The sequence below is a fragment of the Aythya ferina genome (assembly GCF_964211825.1).
Source record: "Aythya ferina genome assembly, chromosome: 2".
In the NCBI taxonomy this organism is placed as follows: Eukaryota; Metazoa; Chordata; class Aves; order Anseriformes; family Anatidae; genus Aythya; species Aythya ferina.
The window spans coordinates 151023878-151040721 of NC_140297.1; the positions used below are offsets into that span (position 1 = coordinate 151023878).

General features: G+C 46.7%; 1 protein-coding gene across 1 annotated transcript; it reads left to right on the forward strand.

Annotated features, from left to right (window-relative positions):
• The first annotated feature begins 10249 nt into the window (after positions 1-10249).
• MYC (MYC proto-oncogene, bHLH transcription factor) lies at positions 10250-14178 on the forward strand. The gene is made up of 3 exons (XM_084510837.1): positions 10250-10383; positions 11485-12193; positions 13200-14178. Exons 2-3 carry the CDS (start codon positions 11500-11502, stop codon positions 13760-13762), a joined length of 1257 nt encoding a protein of 418 aa, XP_084366963.1. The 5' UTR covers positions 10250-10383; positions 11485-11499; the 3' UTR covers positions 13763-14178.
• Positions 14179-16844: the final 2666 nt, after the last annotated feature.

Sequence of the window (16844 nt, forward strand, 5' to 3'; positions counted from 1 at the left end):
AGGAAATGACCAAGCATGCAGGTGTAAGAGTGATCCTGTACCTCCCAATTGGAAATATCAAGACTAAATTCCATTGTATGCACACACACAGAGCCTTTGGCTTCATAGATGTAATATCATCAGGGATTATCCTCTGGTATTTTGGGTGGAAAAATAATAAGGGAAGTTGAGATAAGCATAAAGGGAAAGCAGAAATACTTTCTGGTTAAACTTCAGAGCACTAATGAGATATTAACTGTATTAGCACATTATTTGTGGGGACTGGCATAGTTACCTACCTAAACTTCTAATCACATGTTGATACAACTTGATTTTCTGAAGCATTAACTCATATACTTGTTGTGGTAGTATACTAAAAAGTAAATATGTTTTGAAAAAAGACCACACAGTCCTTAATAGAGAGCAGAGATAGATGGTCCTTGATGTAGCATATTCTGGTTTTTCGTTTCTGATCTCACCAACTGTGAGATCCACCTCATTCCCTTTTCTTCTCATGACACTCACAGGAGACTACAGCTACATTAAGAAGACCCAGATGAGAGCTGCACTGGTACAAGAGGATTACCCTCAATCCTTTAAGTATGGTTTGGATTTGCAGATAAGTCCCAATGGGAGTGAATAGGAAGCAGAGATGTCTCCTGTTCCCAGTCACACAAGCCACAATAGGGCAGAGAAAAACTGGGGCTTCGCCAATTCCCGCACTCTATTCCTGCATGCGGTGTGGGACTATCTACCTTGTCCCCCCAAACTTCCCTCCCCACTCCCTGTTGCACACATCACAAGCCATTTTAGAGCAAAGACGGGCAGTACTCTCAGTACAGCATACTTGGCCCTGCACCTTGGGGTCTGGGCATGGTTAAGTGCCTTTGCAATACAAATGATAACAGTGACAACAATGGTTGCAGCTCACTCACGACCTCTTCTTTCCTTTCTAAAGCTGGGTGTAAATAAAGTTCTTATCTTCTAAGAAATACCTCTGCCATCCCTGACTAGGTGATAAGTAGAGAGACACTCTTAACTGCTGATCAAGAGGGAGGAGAGTGATTAGCATCCTCTGGGGAACACCTTGTTGATGACAGCTGCTTTGCATTGTTGAGGGTGTAAGGAGCACCTAAATTCCTCCTCCACAGAGCTCTCAACTGCTGATGAAGTCAGTTCTGCATTAATCCCTCAGCACACTGCTTGTCAGGCTGATTTCTGATCAAAGCCTTTCTTGCCACTGCAGACATAATTGCAACCCTCTGTAACCCTCCCCAGTTTGAGAAAGGGACACAGTGTGAACATCAGGAGGAGGAGGGACTGGACTTGGGTAACACCAATAGTCTTCTGAAGTAAGAACAAAACAATAATAAACAAACAAATGAAAATAAAAAACCTACAGAGGGACCAATTTGTAGGAAGGCTAATATAGGTCCAACTATTTGAGGAGTTTCCAAGTAGAGGGCTGTTGTCTTAATTCCCTGCTAACTGGGTTTGATAAGCTGGGTCTTAGCAGTCACCTATCAATGCACAACCACTTCTGGAGACTTAGCCTGGTTTCTGCCATGCACAAACTTAATTAAGACAAGGAGGACCAGGCACAGTGAAGCAACACAGCTCCTACAAGGTCAAAGCCTGTACTAGCACACAGGCTTGCTGAAGCTCGAGCTTAACCCTGAGGAGCAGATCAATGCAGACCTGTGGGTACAACCCACTGCAAAAGATATTCGTGTGACTCTGCACTCATGCTGAAATCATGTTTGTTGACAGCAGCACTGCAGCCAGACCTGGGATGGTTAGCCTGGGTAGTGCTGTGATGCTCCCTGCCATCTTCTTGATGAGGTCTCCCCAACCTGGGTGATAAAACAAAGATATAAGCACACGCCCATTAAGGCTTTCTCTACTCTCCAGGATCAAACTGTGCTTTAAACATCTCAGAAAACAGCTGGGGGAGAAGGTATCATGCCTTGCTCTCCTGGCAATGGTGGGTCCCAACGTTGTGTGGGTTTAGTTGCACAATATGAGAAAAAAAATGCCAACCAGACCAGAAATACTTCTATATCTAACAATACCCTACATTTGAATAGTGTAGAAAGAAAATATAACCTCACACTTTTGATTACAGGCCACGTCTTATATTAAGCAGCCCTAGCCCATAGCAATGATTTCCTTTCTCCCCTCTTTTTATACATTTTACCTCCTTATATTATTACTCACAGGAAACATCCATTTTCAAACGTGGTATTTCCCTTTCTAATAAAATGCAGCAGGAGGTTCCACAGGTTAATTATAAATTGGTTTAAAAAGCATTTACCAAGAAGTGCTTTAAATCCATTTCCCTTAATTTCATTTGATGCAGCATATGTCTTGCAGCGCAAAGGGGAGATGCAGCGTTATTGCCACTATCTGCCAGATGAACATGTTCATCATCAACAGTGCAGGGAGTGATAAGTCCCTTATCTGATACAGAGAGACAAAACATTCCCTCTTTCTTATCAACAAATTGAGTTATCAGCCAAGTGAAGTAGTTTTTGGTAGCCTTTCTGACTGTGTTTTGCTTTTAAATCCATACTGACAGCAAATGTTCATGGATGTATTTCCCTCTCTTATGCTCATTTCAAAACGCAGCCACAGCCACAGATAAGAAGGCTTCATCTCCCCAAGACGTCTAGTCTAAGTGCTGTTAGACAGTTCTGAATTTGCTCTGATTGCTGGTAAACTAAGCTACATGGAAAGAAACAAAAGTGATGCCAAGACAGTCATACAAAGAGCTTGGAGGACCACAGGGCTGTACCAGTGCACTGCTCAGACCTGCTGGCACGACTACCCCTAATTTCTTGGGACACACTTTGCAGTGCTGTCCCTTAATTCAGGGTGCCTGCTTGGGAGTGTTGAGTCCCAAGAAACCTTGGAAAGTGCAATTCCTTATCTAGGCAAGGCAGTACTTTTGCTATACCTGGCCCATGGGCCCAAGCAGACTCACAATTGATTTTGCAACAAAGTAAAGTCAGAGAGAAGTTAGGGTTGTTGGCCACCCAACATCACCAGGAGACTGTAGCAGCTAAACACACATACAGGCTTTTAGGATTGAAGAGTTAGAAGCCATCTGCTGCCTTTGTAGGAATTAGTTTGATGGGATGTTCCCCACCAGTGTGAGCAGCCGGTCTGAAAGGCTTTGTGCAGGAAAGTGCCCATGAGGAAGGTTTTAGCACCGCCCTACCTTAGCAGAGGGTGAATGCATGTAATTGTTAACATGTTGGAGTCAGCATCATTTTGGTTGAGTGTGGTGGGAAAGTTAACTACAATGGCATAGCATTGGAAAAAAATTGTGCTTGACTGCACTTAGAGGGTAACTGTGCTCTGTCCCAGCTCACATATTTTTTTGAATGCGATTGATCTCTTCTATAAACCAGGCCAAAGATGGCACGACAGCAGAAATTCACAGATACTGCACTTAAGCCAGAAATGTTTCTTCTAAATACCTACAACTCCTGCAACAAGCTCACCTTCCTCCCTTCCATAAAGACATGGGCAAACAGGAGCTCCACAATTAATGAATTAGTTGAAGACAAGACCATCATCATTTCATCTGCTGAGCAAGATGTGTAAAACTCATGAGTGCTCTCAAGCTTGCTCAGCACAGATCCAGCCAACCTCAGCACCAACACAGCCCACATTCACCAGCAGCTTGGAGCAGAGCTATGCATTTTGCATCGATGCAGGTGAGCAGACTGCATGGGTCCTTCCACCTCCCTCAAAAATCAAACACCACCAGCTAAGAGCTGGAACAAGAGCAGTAACATCTTCAGTGCCCGGTGTTTTCCACAGCACATACATATCTGTTTTTTTGTTTGTTTGTTTGTTTGTTTGTTTGAATGATTCTCTCTCCACAGGCCTACTTTCTTTCCCAGAATGTTTCTCTGTGGCTGAACCTGTTAATTTGGTGGCAGTCAGATGCCTCATCTCTAAAGCAGCTATTTTGCAACCAGCTACATTATTCCTGGAAGGGTTATATACTCTCACCTGTTTGTAGAAGGGACAGGCTAGTTGGATATTAATTCTCGAAGAGACAAGAGATAATTATAATAATGGTCCAGCTGACAATAGTTTCAATAGTTTCCAGCCTCACTGTCAGCTGACACATTCCTTCCTCCAGATAATATCTGATACAGTCAGATATTTCTGAAGCTGTGCCTCTACAGGACGTGCCATGAGAACTGCAATGAGGTTGGCGCTCCTCTGGTCTCATACCAAATCTGCAAGGGAATTGCTAGAGGAGGGGCTGTTTATTTTTCTTGGACATTAGTACAAAAGCTGCCTAACAGCTTTCAAAACTTTCCTGCCTTCCAGCCATGCTCTGGAGCTCTTTACCGCTGCAGGTTTGTGTGGATCTGTAGGTTCTGCAGATGCCCCAGTGTCTACAAACATGGGGACAAAGAAAGATTCACTCCTGCTGCCTCCCAGATGGCATTCAGCCCTGATCAGGGTCTTCATTTAAGAAAATTTCCTTGAAAATTTCCTTGGCCACTTTCATGGCCAGTTAGGTGGAAGGGCTGGTGCTCCCCTAGGGAGGAGGCTGGGATCACATACAGCTCTAAAGATCAAGGCTTTAAAAATTGAAAAAAATCTTAACAGTGTAGGTACCTGAAAGGATCACTAAGGAGTTGCAAATAGCCGTAATGCTTTAAAGAGGGCTTAATCAAGCAGAGCTGGGATGTCTTGACAATCTGATAATTGCAACAGAAAATTCAGAGAATGCAGAGGCCACCGAGGGGCTTTCAGGGCCAATTGTTCTGAAATAGCTTTTCTTTTTCTGTTAGAAGAGAAATTTAAATTAATCAGGCTTTCAAAAATAACTGTTTATCTTTCACAAGAGCCTTGAAGATCTTCTCATTTATCATGCACTTAAATCAGTGCAGATTTCCTGTAATTCGCCCTTAATCCACAGCTGGGCAAAACTCTCTCCTATCAAGGAATGCCAAAACTGCTGGTGTCGACTTGGTCCCTCCCAGCCATTCCTGTCAAAAATGTTCATCTGTGGAGGAAGGGCTGATTCAAACCCTACTCATAATTTGGGAGTTGCTTCTATGGGACTTAAACTAATTTACAGGTACTGTATTTAAACACCAAAAATATTTATCATTACATAGCTGGTATTGAAATTGTGAATAGTTGTGTACACATCTGAGTAGTTTTGTGTAGTTAAGAATAAACTAATTAAGGGCTGTCCTGTTTGAAAACAGCCTAATATTTGGTATCCAACTAACTGTGATGGTTTGAAAGGACTGCAAAGGGAAGCTGTCTGTAAACAAAGTTAAATTAACAGCTGTGGTAATTTTATCCTGAAGCAAAAAAGAGGTAAAAGACTACACATGATGGAAAGACCAAAGCTGGTGAAAATGATTTTGTTCTCTGTATTCAAAATTAGTTGAAGATGTTTTCCCGTGTTTCGTTCCTGATGCCACTTTCAATTTTACAATTACAAAGAGTAAAGATAAAGCAGAAAAAAATATATATACAAATACATGCTTGTATGCCAGACCTCCTTTAAAACCAGTTAATATTCTGATTTCACTAATGACTTGATTTCATACGCAGTGTCAATTAAAAAAAAAAAAAAAAAAAAAAACCTATGAAGCATCTAAAGGGTTTGGTTGAATGAAAGAAAAGAAGGAAAAAGATGGAAAGAAGGAAAGAAAGAAGGAAAGAAAGAAGGAAAGAAGGAAAGAGAAGGAAAGAAAGAAGGAAAGAAAGAAGGAAAGAAGGAAAGAGAAGGAAAGAAAGAAAGAAGGAAAGAGAAGGAAAGAAAGAAGGAAGGAAGGAAGGAAGGAAGGAAGGAAGGAAGGAAGGAAGGAAGGAAGGAAGGAAGGAAGGAAGGAAGGAAGGAAGGAAGGAAGGAAGGAAGGAAGGAAGGAAGGAAGGAAGGAAGGAAGGGAAAAAAAAGGAAAAGGAAAGGAAAAAGGAAAGGGAAAAGGGAAAAGGAAAAGGAAAAGGAAAAGGAAAAGGAAAAGGAAAAGGAAAAGGAAAAGGAAAAGGAAAAGGAAAAGGAAAAGGAAAAGGAAAAGGAAAAGGAAAAGGAAAAGGAAAAGGAAAAGGAAAAGGAAAAGGAAAAGGAAAAGGAAAAGGAAAAGGAAAAGTCAGTGCCTGTCCTGGGTAGGGCAGTTTCAAACCTCCTTTGGTCTGAGTTGAAGACTGCTGTTCTCAGACCAAGCCAGAGGAACAGTTCAGGCTCTGTGCTATTTCTCTTGGTGACAAAACTTATTTTCTGGGTTTTCAGTGGGTTTCTGTGAGGGCTATAGTCCTCATTGCTGTTCTGAGGGAATAACTTAATATCAGAGTAACACCATTTTTCCACAGCCCTCTCCCCATTTATTTTTCTGCTCTTCCCTTCTGCACATGGGAATAAGTGGGCAGCACTATCCTGTAGTGAGGCTCTCCGACTGGCACATCACAAGAAGCCTGGGACAGGGGAAGAAGCTGCGACATTTGCTGCCAGCCCTCTCGGACACAGAGCTGTGACGGTATTGTCATGCTCAAGACCTGCAGCCTATGGCCAGGGTGCAGTGATGGGATGATGTACAGTACACAGACAAGTGACAGTGCCCTCCCAGATGCCCTCATTTCTCCTTCACGATGGGGAAATCCACTGAGAAGGTGCTTGTCAGCGACCAGCATGAGTCTTTCTGTGCCTGGAAGAGGGGGGCTAGGAAGACGTTACTAATTTAGTCAGTGCTGCACAGCTTGCAGAAACACTGTCAGCTTCTGCCTACACATATCTCACCTCCTATTGTTAAAGAAATTACAGCCGCTGAAAGAGATGAAAAAGTAACACGCTTCTTTTTCTATTAATAAGGCAAATCCTTTTGGCCTCTGAAGTGTGGGTCTGGTTTCTTGCCCTGGTCCTTCAGGGCAGCTGTGGGGCCAGGATCCCTGCAGGGATGCATAGGTGTGCTCAGTCTTAATGGCTCAGAGTGCAAGCACCACTTGTTTGGGTAAACCTCTCGCCAAGAAGTTAGGATTTTCTGACCAACTAATACCTAGTTAGGTATTAGTTAGACTCTCTGGTGGAAGACCAGCAACCTGAAAAGCCATGGAGATATCAAGTGAAGATTTCAGCAGATACTTCTGGAGGTAGCTCCAGTTTTCAGATGGCTTTTTGGCCAGCAAAAAGGAGATTGCAGGTGTCCCCTGGAAATACAGCACGCAGCAGGTGACGTGGGCACGTGTGACATTACGAATTGTCTCAGGGGTTTCCAGCCACAGAGAGGTGCAAGAGGTTTTTCCACCATCTCCACTTCACTCTCAGTTTCTGCTTTCGTTTCTGGTTCTCACAGGTTCCCCCTCTGCCATCACACGTAAATTCCACCCAGGCTTCCCCTGCCCCCTCCTATTTTTCACCAGACCCCCTCCTCCCCCCCCCCCCCCCCATGTTAAAATGCTCCCTTTGACTCTGCTGTCTCCTTAACGTAATTCTCGCGTATTTATTCCTCACATATAACAGCTATTTTGTCAAAAATGGCCTTTTCACTGGAGATTTATACTTATTGTTTTCATACTTTGCCCTGTGTGCTTTCACAGACGGGGCTTGACTTAAGAAACCAGGGCAAACCACCATGTAAGGACTACTGCGGGATGCCCCGGCATTGGCTCCCCAAGGAAAAGCGAATTTAGGGTCTGCGTGAGACCTGAAGAAAACCTATAGAATATTTTAAAGACTGTTTCCTCTGAAGGCCGTATTGTTTCAATAGCACTTTTCTTCCAGTCCTCCTTTCCTGTTTTCCCATTCATATGAGCACGGGGTATTTTAAGAGTCCATCTGCTCACGTTACTTATTCCTCACTTCAAGTCATAATCCTCTGTGATACTGCAGTTAATTGCTCCGCGTGTGATTATATTGCTTCACGAACAGGATTATGATTTTCAACCCTATCAGTACTGCAGTAATTTCAAATATTTCTGCTGTTACCAGCTCCAGCTGAATTTCGACAGCTTTTACAATTCTGAGGGTAATCACTGCGTTTCGGGCTCTTCTGCTGCTGTTCTTAGATAAAAGCACCCATACCAAGTTTTACACTAATAGCTAGATTAATTTGGATCTTGCACCCTCCTGGCTGACTTCAGGCCTGCCTTGAGTCACGTTATTTCCATTCACATCAGCGAGCTCTACTACACGAGAGTGATGCCTTTAAAAATAGCACGATGTATTTTAAGCCATCTCAGAGCAAGGGTAAACCCGGTTCTTAAAATGTCAGTAGGTGAAGCATCCCCGTTATGACTATGCAGCAGCTCTTGGCTCTCGCTTCACTCTTTCTGTGTGGATCCATCCCTCCTTTGCTACCCGACAGCAGAGGCGGGATGGCAGAAAGCGCCCCAAAGTGCACTCAGGGACATTTGCTTGGTGGGGAGTTGGACGGTTGTAGATGTGCTTTGCTGGAAGGCTGCTCAGCAGAAATGGTCGTTTCCCGTTAAAAATAATAAGAGTAAATATTGTTAATAAAATAATTAAATAATTAAAATAAAAAATAAATAAATAAATAAATAGTAAAATAGTGAAAATAATATATTTTCTTTTTTTTTTCTTTTTATTTTTCCTTTTTTTCTTTCTTTTTTTTTTTTTAAATTTTCTTTCTGGGAGGGGGGTGCTGCGGGGGGGAGGGAGGGGCAGAGAGAGTCGCAGGTGCCGGGGAGGGGGTGGGGGGGGTTTCGCGCTGCCTCCCGCGGGCTCGGAGCGGCCGGGAGGGGGCGCGATGTCCCCACGGTAGTGGCGGCGGCCGTGGGAAAGCGGGGCCGCCCCCCAGCGCCGGCGGGAGCCTCACCGGGGGTGAGGTGGAGCCCCCCCACCCCCCCTTCCATCCCCCTCTCCATCCGTCCTTTCCCCCCCAGCTTCGGTCCTCTCGCCCCGTGGGGCGGCCCCGAGTTTTGCATCCTGCCCTGGGGGTTGTGCTTTAATAAATAAACGAATAAATAAATAAATAAATAAATAAACGAATAAATCAATAAAATAAAAGTGGGGAGGGGGATATATAAATAAATAGGAATAAAAAAATCCCAGCGGGGATGGGATAAGTGCGGGGGGGGGGGGGACACTACGTTCCGTGGAGCGGAGATTAGAGGGGCTTCGCTGGGGACTTTTAGGGGAATTGAGGGGATTTGGGGAGGGAATAGGGGGTGAGGGCTCAGCACGGGGGAGGGGGGGGGCTCGGGGAAGCCGCAGGTGCGGCGGTGGGAGGGATGGGGGCGGCAGCTAACGGTCCTGGGGGGCCGGGCAGTGAGATGGGGGCGTCCCGTCGGGGGTGGGCACCGGGAGCTGGGGCGGGGAGGACCCCGGGAAGGGACTGGGAAGGGGGCAGGGGGCAGCCGGGGTGTGACAAAACGGGCTGCAAGGTGACCCCCGCAGGGCTGTGGTCACCCTTACACCCCTACATTCCCCCTCCCTCCCCTCCCCCCCCCCCCCCGCAGCCTCCTTTTCTCCTGTTTAATCCTCCCGCAAAGGCGGGATAAGAAAGCGGCGACCCGGGGCGGGGGGTGCCCGAGTCGGAGCCCCCCCGATGAGGCTGGGTGCCCACCGAAGCCCCCCTACATGGAAGGGGGGTGTTGGAAAAAGGGGTTGAACCCCCCTCCCCCTTGTGCCCTGCCGGGGAGCGCTGAACAAGGAGGGGAAAGGCGAGGAGCAGCCTTTTAATCCCTCCTAGTAATTTTTTTTTTTTTTTTACTATGTTTACTTCCGACCTCTCCTTGCGCAGATCGTAGTAAGAAGGGTGGAAAAAAAATAAATAATTAAAAAAATAAAATAAAAAAATAAAAAATAACCACCGCGGAGCGCTGCATCACCTCCCCCCCCCCCCCCAAAGCCCTTCCAAACCTCCCGGCGGAATTAAAGGCTGGGGGATTGTGTGTGGGGGGGGGACACGCGGAGCTCCTCGGCCGCCCCCTCGCGGTGCCGCGCTCCCCGCCGCCAGGCGCGGAGCTCTGCGCGCCCGCTGCCGAACGGGGGCGCGGGAGGCGGCGGCGCGCACGGCGGGAGCGAGCGGGGGCCCCGCGGTGGTGCCCCCGCCCCCGCGGCACTTTTACGCCCGCCCCTCGCCGGCGCTTTAAAGCAGGAAAGCAACTAAACTTCTATTGTAGCAGACAGAGCGCGCCGCGCCGCCTTGGACCGTACAATCTGATTCCCCTTCTCTCCGCTGCTCCTTGATTTTTTTTTTTTATTTTTTTTTTCTAAACCTTGGTGGGAGGAAGAGATCTACGTTCTCCCGGCGTTTTGTCTTTTTTTTTTTCCCCGTCCTATCCGGCGGTTCTTTTTATAATTTTATATATATATTATTTTTTTTCCTTATTTTGTTGGTCCCCGCACCGCCCGCAATAATTGCCTCGCTCCGTTTCGCAGCTGGCGCCTTGGAGAAGCCGGTGAGTCGCGGGGCTCCGCTTTTCCCATCACTCGATCCGCCGCGGTCGTGGCTTGGACTGACAGGGCTGCTGACACCGGGGGCCGCCGGGGCTGCGCTCCGAGGACGGGGACACCGGCGGTCCCCCCCGGGGGACGCTCTCCTGCGCCGGGGCACCGGCCTTCCCCATCCTTTCGCTTGCTCTCGGCTCTTCAAATATCTATCTTTTTTTATTATTATTTTTTTTTCTCGGGGGAGGGGAAGCATTTGCTTCTCCCGCGTATGCATGGGCAGGTTATGCTTATTGCACATTCTGCCTATATTCATATATATGGGTATATATATATGGGTACATATATATATGTATATATATGCGTGTATATATATGTGTATATATATGTGTATATATATATATATATATCTTTGCGTAGACATATAAATTTATTTATATATATATATTATATGCGTGTATATGACAAGACCTGGCAAACTTTGCTGAGGTCCCTGCCTGTCCCCGCGCGTTGCCCGCACGCCCAGGTGGGTGTCAAGGGAGCAGCCCCCCTGGGTGCTGGAAGCTCCCCGCAGCTCTCCCTTCCCTTCCCGGCTCGGTCCCGGATCCCCAATCCCGGGCTGGCGGAGCGGCTCCGGGAGGGAAGGAAGAGGGCTTCGTGCCGGAGCCGTGCCCCGTGTGAACGCGGCGGCTGCGGAGGGGCGGCGGGAGGGAGTCGAGCCGAGCCGTGCCGCGTCGAGCTGAGCCGTGCCAAACCGTGCAGAACCGAGTAGGGCTGCACAGAGCTGCCGGAGCCCCTCCGGGAGAGCCGCGGGGAGGGTGGTCGGGGCGGTACCGGCAGCTGCCCCCCTCGGTAGATCAAGTCGCGCCTCCGACTTGGGAGAGGGTGAGGGGAGGTCGTACCTTTTTTATTATTATTATCATGGATTTTATTATGTTTTTTTTTTAACATTATTTTGAAACAGACCGCGGTTTTTTTTGCCCGTCGGTACGGCGCGGGGAGCCGGGAGGGAGCGCTGCGCGCTTGGGGGGCGGTCGCCCCTTTAGGGTCGCGGGGGGAGAGCCGACCCCCAAGGCTCACCCCGGCGTCCCCCTGTCCTCCCCCTCCCGCAGGCACCAGCCGCCGCGATGCCTCTCAGCGCCAGCTTCCCCAGCAAAAACTACGATTACGACTACGACTCGGTGCAGCCCTACTTCTACTTCGAGGAGGAGGAGGAGAACTTCTACCTGGCGGCGCAGCAGAGGGGCAGTGAGCTGCAGCCCCCAGCGCCGTCCGAGGACATCTGGAAGAAGTTTGAGCTCCTGCCCACGCCGCCCCTGTCGCCCAGCCGCCGCTCCAGCCTGGCCGCCGCCTCCTGCTTCCCCTCCACCGCCGACCAGCTGGAGATGGTGACGGAGCTCCTCGGAGGGGACATGGTGAACCAAAGCTTCATCTGCGACCCGGACGACGAGACCTTCGTCAAATCCATCATCATCCAGGACTGCATGTGGAGCGGTTTTTCCGCCGCCGCCAAGCTGGAGAAGGTGGTCTCCGAGAAGCTGGCGTCCTACCAGGCGGCCCGACGGGAGGGGGGTCCCACAACCCGGCCCGGCCCCACGGGACCCCCCACGGGGGGACCGCCGCCTCCGCCTCCCACCGGCCCCGCGGTATCGACCGGGCTCTACCTGCACGACCTGGGCACCGCCGCCGCCGACTGCATCGACCCCTCGGTGGTCTTCCCCTACCCGCTCAGCGAGAGAGCTCCCAGGGCCGGGCAGCCCGGTGCCAGCCCCCCGGCACTGCTGGGTGTCGACACGCCGCCCACCACCAGCAGCGACTCGGGTGAGTGGGGTCCACGCGTGTTTTTTGGGGGGCAAGAGGGCGGACGCGCACCCCGACCCGCTTCTTCTCTTCTCTCTCCCTCCCACCGCGCACGGGTATTTTAAATGCCACGTTAGCGAGGCTCCCTGCGAGTTTAGTTCCTGGAAAAAACAGCCCGGTTTTCCCTCCAGGGGTTGAGGGAGGGAAAAAAAAAAAAAAAAAAAAAAAAAAAAAAGGAAAGAAAAAAAAAAAAAAAGAGGGAGGGAGAAACTTTCATAACGGCGTCAGAGTCGGACTTCGGAGCCGGAGCAGCGTCCAAGTGGAGCTGCTTCCCAGTGACATCTGGGGGCCGGCAAGGAGTTAACCCCAGCCCGAGAGCCGCAGGGAGAATGTGCAGGGAGGTGCTAGTGAAAGTGACTGCGAGGAGTGAATGGGGCTGGGAAAGTTTTAGAAATGCTTCCTTAGGTATTTGACAGCATGTTCCATCCGCTCGTAAATCTGGTTTGAAAGCGAGTTTCTACTCAAAGCTCTACAGCCTTCATTTTTTTTTCCTTGGATTTTCCACAAATTAACAGATCAAGAGAGATTCTGAAAATGTCTCTGAATACACACGTGTGTTAAGTAAGCTCTCTTGAGGCGTGGCCAAAGCCTGCTAAATCCTTAATTAAGGACAGCTTGAGTCTAGGAGCTTCGTTGTGCTTTGCTGCTGACAACCGAGGTTAAATTTTCCTGCTATCTTTCATACGCGCCTCGGGATTACGCAAGATCTTTGCAAATTTTGAAACCAGGGAGTCAGGGCTCCGAGTGCACTTGGTGCGTCCTATTGCTCTTGAAACACTGCTCCTTAAAGGAAAGGCTCTTGAGGAGGGCAAGTGGAGTCTCGCAGCATTGAGTGGGTTTAATATGGGTTTGTCAATGGATTCCTTGCACTGCAGCTCAAAGTAACCCCCCAGTCATAAATACAGCAGTCCTGAGAGTTTTTCCGCAGATTGGCTTACAATTCTTCTTTTTTTCTTTTCCCATGCAGAAGAAGAACAAGAGGAAGATGAGGAAATTGATGTTGTTACATTAGCTGAAGCGAACGAGTCCGAATCCAGCACAGAGTCCAGCACAGAAGCATCAGAAGAGCACAGTAAGCCCCATCACAGCCCACTGGTTCTCAAACGGTGTCATGTCAACATCCATCAGCACAACTACGCCGCTCCTCCCTCCACCAAGGTGGAGTACCCAGCTGCAAAAAGGCTAAAGTTGGACAGTGGCAGAGTGCTGAAACAGATCAGTAATAACCGAAAATGCTCAAGTCCCCGCACGTCAGACTCGGAGGAGAACGACAAGAGGCGAACGCACAATGTCTTGGAGCGCCAGAGGAGAAACGAGCTGAAGCTGAGTTTCTTTGCCTTGCGTGACCAGATACCCGAGGTGGCCAACAATGAGAAGGCACCCAAGGTCGTCATCCTGAAAAAAGCAACAGAGTACGTTCTCTCCATTCAGTCAGACGAACACAGACTGATCGCAGAGAAAGAGCTGTTGAGGCGGAGGAGAGAACAGTTGAAACACAAACTTGAGCAGCTAAGGAACTCTCGTGCATAGGAACTCTTGGGCATCGCTTAGAGTAACCCAAACTAGACTGAAATGACGATAAAATATTAATGTTTCTAATATCATTCATGAACTACACCAGTCCATCAAGTATGGAACTATTGCAAGTGCATGCTGTGCGAATTAACTTGAGACTACACAACCTTGGCTGAATCTCCAAATGGTTTGGCCAGAACCTCAAAACTGCCTCATAATTGATACTTTGGGCATAAGGGATGATGGGACATTCTTCATGCTTGGGGATGAACTCTTCAACTTTTTTTCTTTTAAAATTTTGTATTTAAGGCATTTTTTTCTTATGAGAATTCCAAAAAAAAGTTGTCCCCAGATTGCTGTATATATTTACACATCTTCTTGCCATGTAAATACCTTTAATAAAGTCTTTATAGAAAAATGTGCAACATTAATACGCAACAGTTGTGGCAACTGGATTTATACTTGTCTTGAACTTCTGTGCCATAACATTTCACAGTTTTGTTTTTTTATTTAAATACATTTTTCTTTTAAAGAAATGATTTTTATTTTGTTTTTAGATAAATAAATATTTGCCCAAAATATAATTAGCTAAATCCTGTGTAAAGACTTTGCTTTGTATTCCAGTGTTGTCACTAGATGCTTATTTCCATGACATCCTTCTCTCTGTCATCACAACAGTGACCTGACCAAAGTCAAAGTGGGTTTAGGCAAGAGGAAAATTTTGCAGTTTAGCAGGGAGTTTGGTTCCTTTTCTCTCCCTCTCCACTCCTATCAATCCAAGTAGACAAGACCAGTGCTCTTAGAGTTTTGCCAGTCCAGCTGCTGTTGCCACCAGTGCCCCAACAAGGGGGCTGGCAGTAATGTCCATCCTGGCAATCCATCATTTCTGCCTGCCGAAAGTAAAGCAGAGCCATTGTATTTTTACACCAGCAACCCCAGTGTATCGGCTCTGCATTCTTTCCAAATAAGTTTAATTATGTTTTAGGGGCATGACCTTTGTCGGCTATGTATTTTGAGGACTGCTTTGTAGTAGACTCACCTTAATTGCTTCCTGTTTGATTTTGAACAGAAGTTAAATGGGATAACAAAATAAACCAAGGCGGTAAGTGCTGACGTGGTTAAAACAACAGCGCTGTTTCCCCTTTTAAGAGCTGAAATCAGCAGAGCCAACCTTCCTAGGCAAACACCTTAACACTTTATTAACTTGAATAGTTACTTGGGATTTCAGGGAATGCAAAGATCAAAGTAAAGGAGCACACAGAACCACACAATTATAGCAGAGGCAGAGAAGAACTATTTCTTAGCTGGAGAATATGCTCTGAGAATTACCTAGCATTTGTCTGTCCCTATTAAATGACATTTGCATTCAGGAATTGTCTCATGATCAGCTTCAGATGGGCCATAAAGCACTTGCTTGACATAGGTCCAAAGACCAGATTTGATCTTTTCCTCCCCAACTTTCACACATTTAGCTCAACTTCAGTTCGAACTTGAGCAATAAATCAATTAGCCCTTGGATTTGGGGTAAGGAACTGCTTTAAAAAAAATAGAACTTTGTACTTGTCAATTTTCATAATTCCCACTAAATACGTATTTGCTTGGCTTCTAACCAGCTGAGCAGCAGTGCTGGCAGATAACACCAGTGCCAGCAACTGAATTGGAACAGAATATTCGGGTGTTCTGTTGCATTTGAGCTCAAAGTGGGGAGAAGAAGGGTTGAGCAGGGGTGTGCATGGGACAGGGGGAGGAGGTGGCGGTTTATGGACGGGATGGATGCCAAAAGTCTCTGCCCTGGAAAGGACATGGCAAAAGTCCCGATAATTTTGAATGTGGGACTTCCAAAAATAGATAAGGGCTTACATCCCATTTAGGTGTTTTAGGTGTCAGGCTGAAGATTTCTTGGGAGAAGATCATCCTGTCAGAAACCCAGGAGAAAGCAAAGTTTTTTCTTCATTTTTTCTGTACCACCTGCATGTAAATGGGTTTATAGAGGTGGTGTAGTTGCCTTTTTCAGTGTGTGATTCAGATATTCATTTATGAGGAAACAGAATGATGTGAAATGAAAGTATTAATTGTATCTGAACTGTAAATCAGGACATCTTCCAGCTCTGCATCTTCCAGAATAAAAGCTTCAACTTTTATTAGACAAGTTAGCTTATTTTAGCATCAATTTTGTCTGTATCTATTCTATGTACTGGTTATGAAGAGAAGCAAGCTGTTGTCCAAGAGTTCCCAAGTGCATCCCCATCCTCAGAAACAGAGAGGTGTAGATCCAGCCACAAACTTTGAAAAAACCCTGTCACCTTTGGGTCCCAGTTTCACGTGTTAACAAAACTCCCTCACTTCTTCCCGTTAAATGCGGTTAGACCACAGCAATTAAACCTCTCCTTATTTGTCGGCCCCTTAAATCATTTGGAGAACAGTTTTTTGTTGTTTTTGTTTTTTTTTTTTTCTTTCTTTCTTCTATCTGCGGAAGCTTCTCATCAGTCTTTTTATGAATAGGATACTTGCAGTTACTTAATTTCTCATGCTCATCTTTTATTAGAGCATCTGTTTCACTTGCCATAGTCTTGTGGAAAGAGTACACCAGATCAGGAACATGATCCCAAATCAACACTCCAAAACATATTATGAATTTATGGGATTAAGCTTTGCATTTAATGACATGTCTTAATTTGTTGAAGAATGATGGGGTAACTAAATAATGTAGTGAAAGAATTAAAAAAAAAAAAAAAAATTAAAACCACCCATGAGGGCAGGGGTAGGAACCCCCTCCTTGTCATTAAGCTGTTGCTACAATGAAGAGGCAGGGGACTTCCACTTTCCAGCTTTGCATGAAAGGTTAGGATGTTCAGAAGACACTGGCATCCCACAGGAGTTCCTGGACTGGATTCAGTTAGTAACAAATTATATATGGATGGGGTGGTGTTGTTTTTTGCTGCAGTTTTGGAGCAACAAAGAGGATAAGCTTATAAAAGAAACCTCTGAGTCTCAAAATATAATGCAATAAGCATTTACATTGCTTGCCAAACATCTGTACCAAAACACTACTTGAAATACAAGGAGCATTTTCAACCCCATCTCTCTGCTCCTCCAC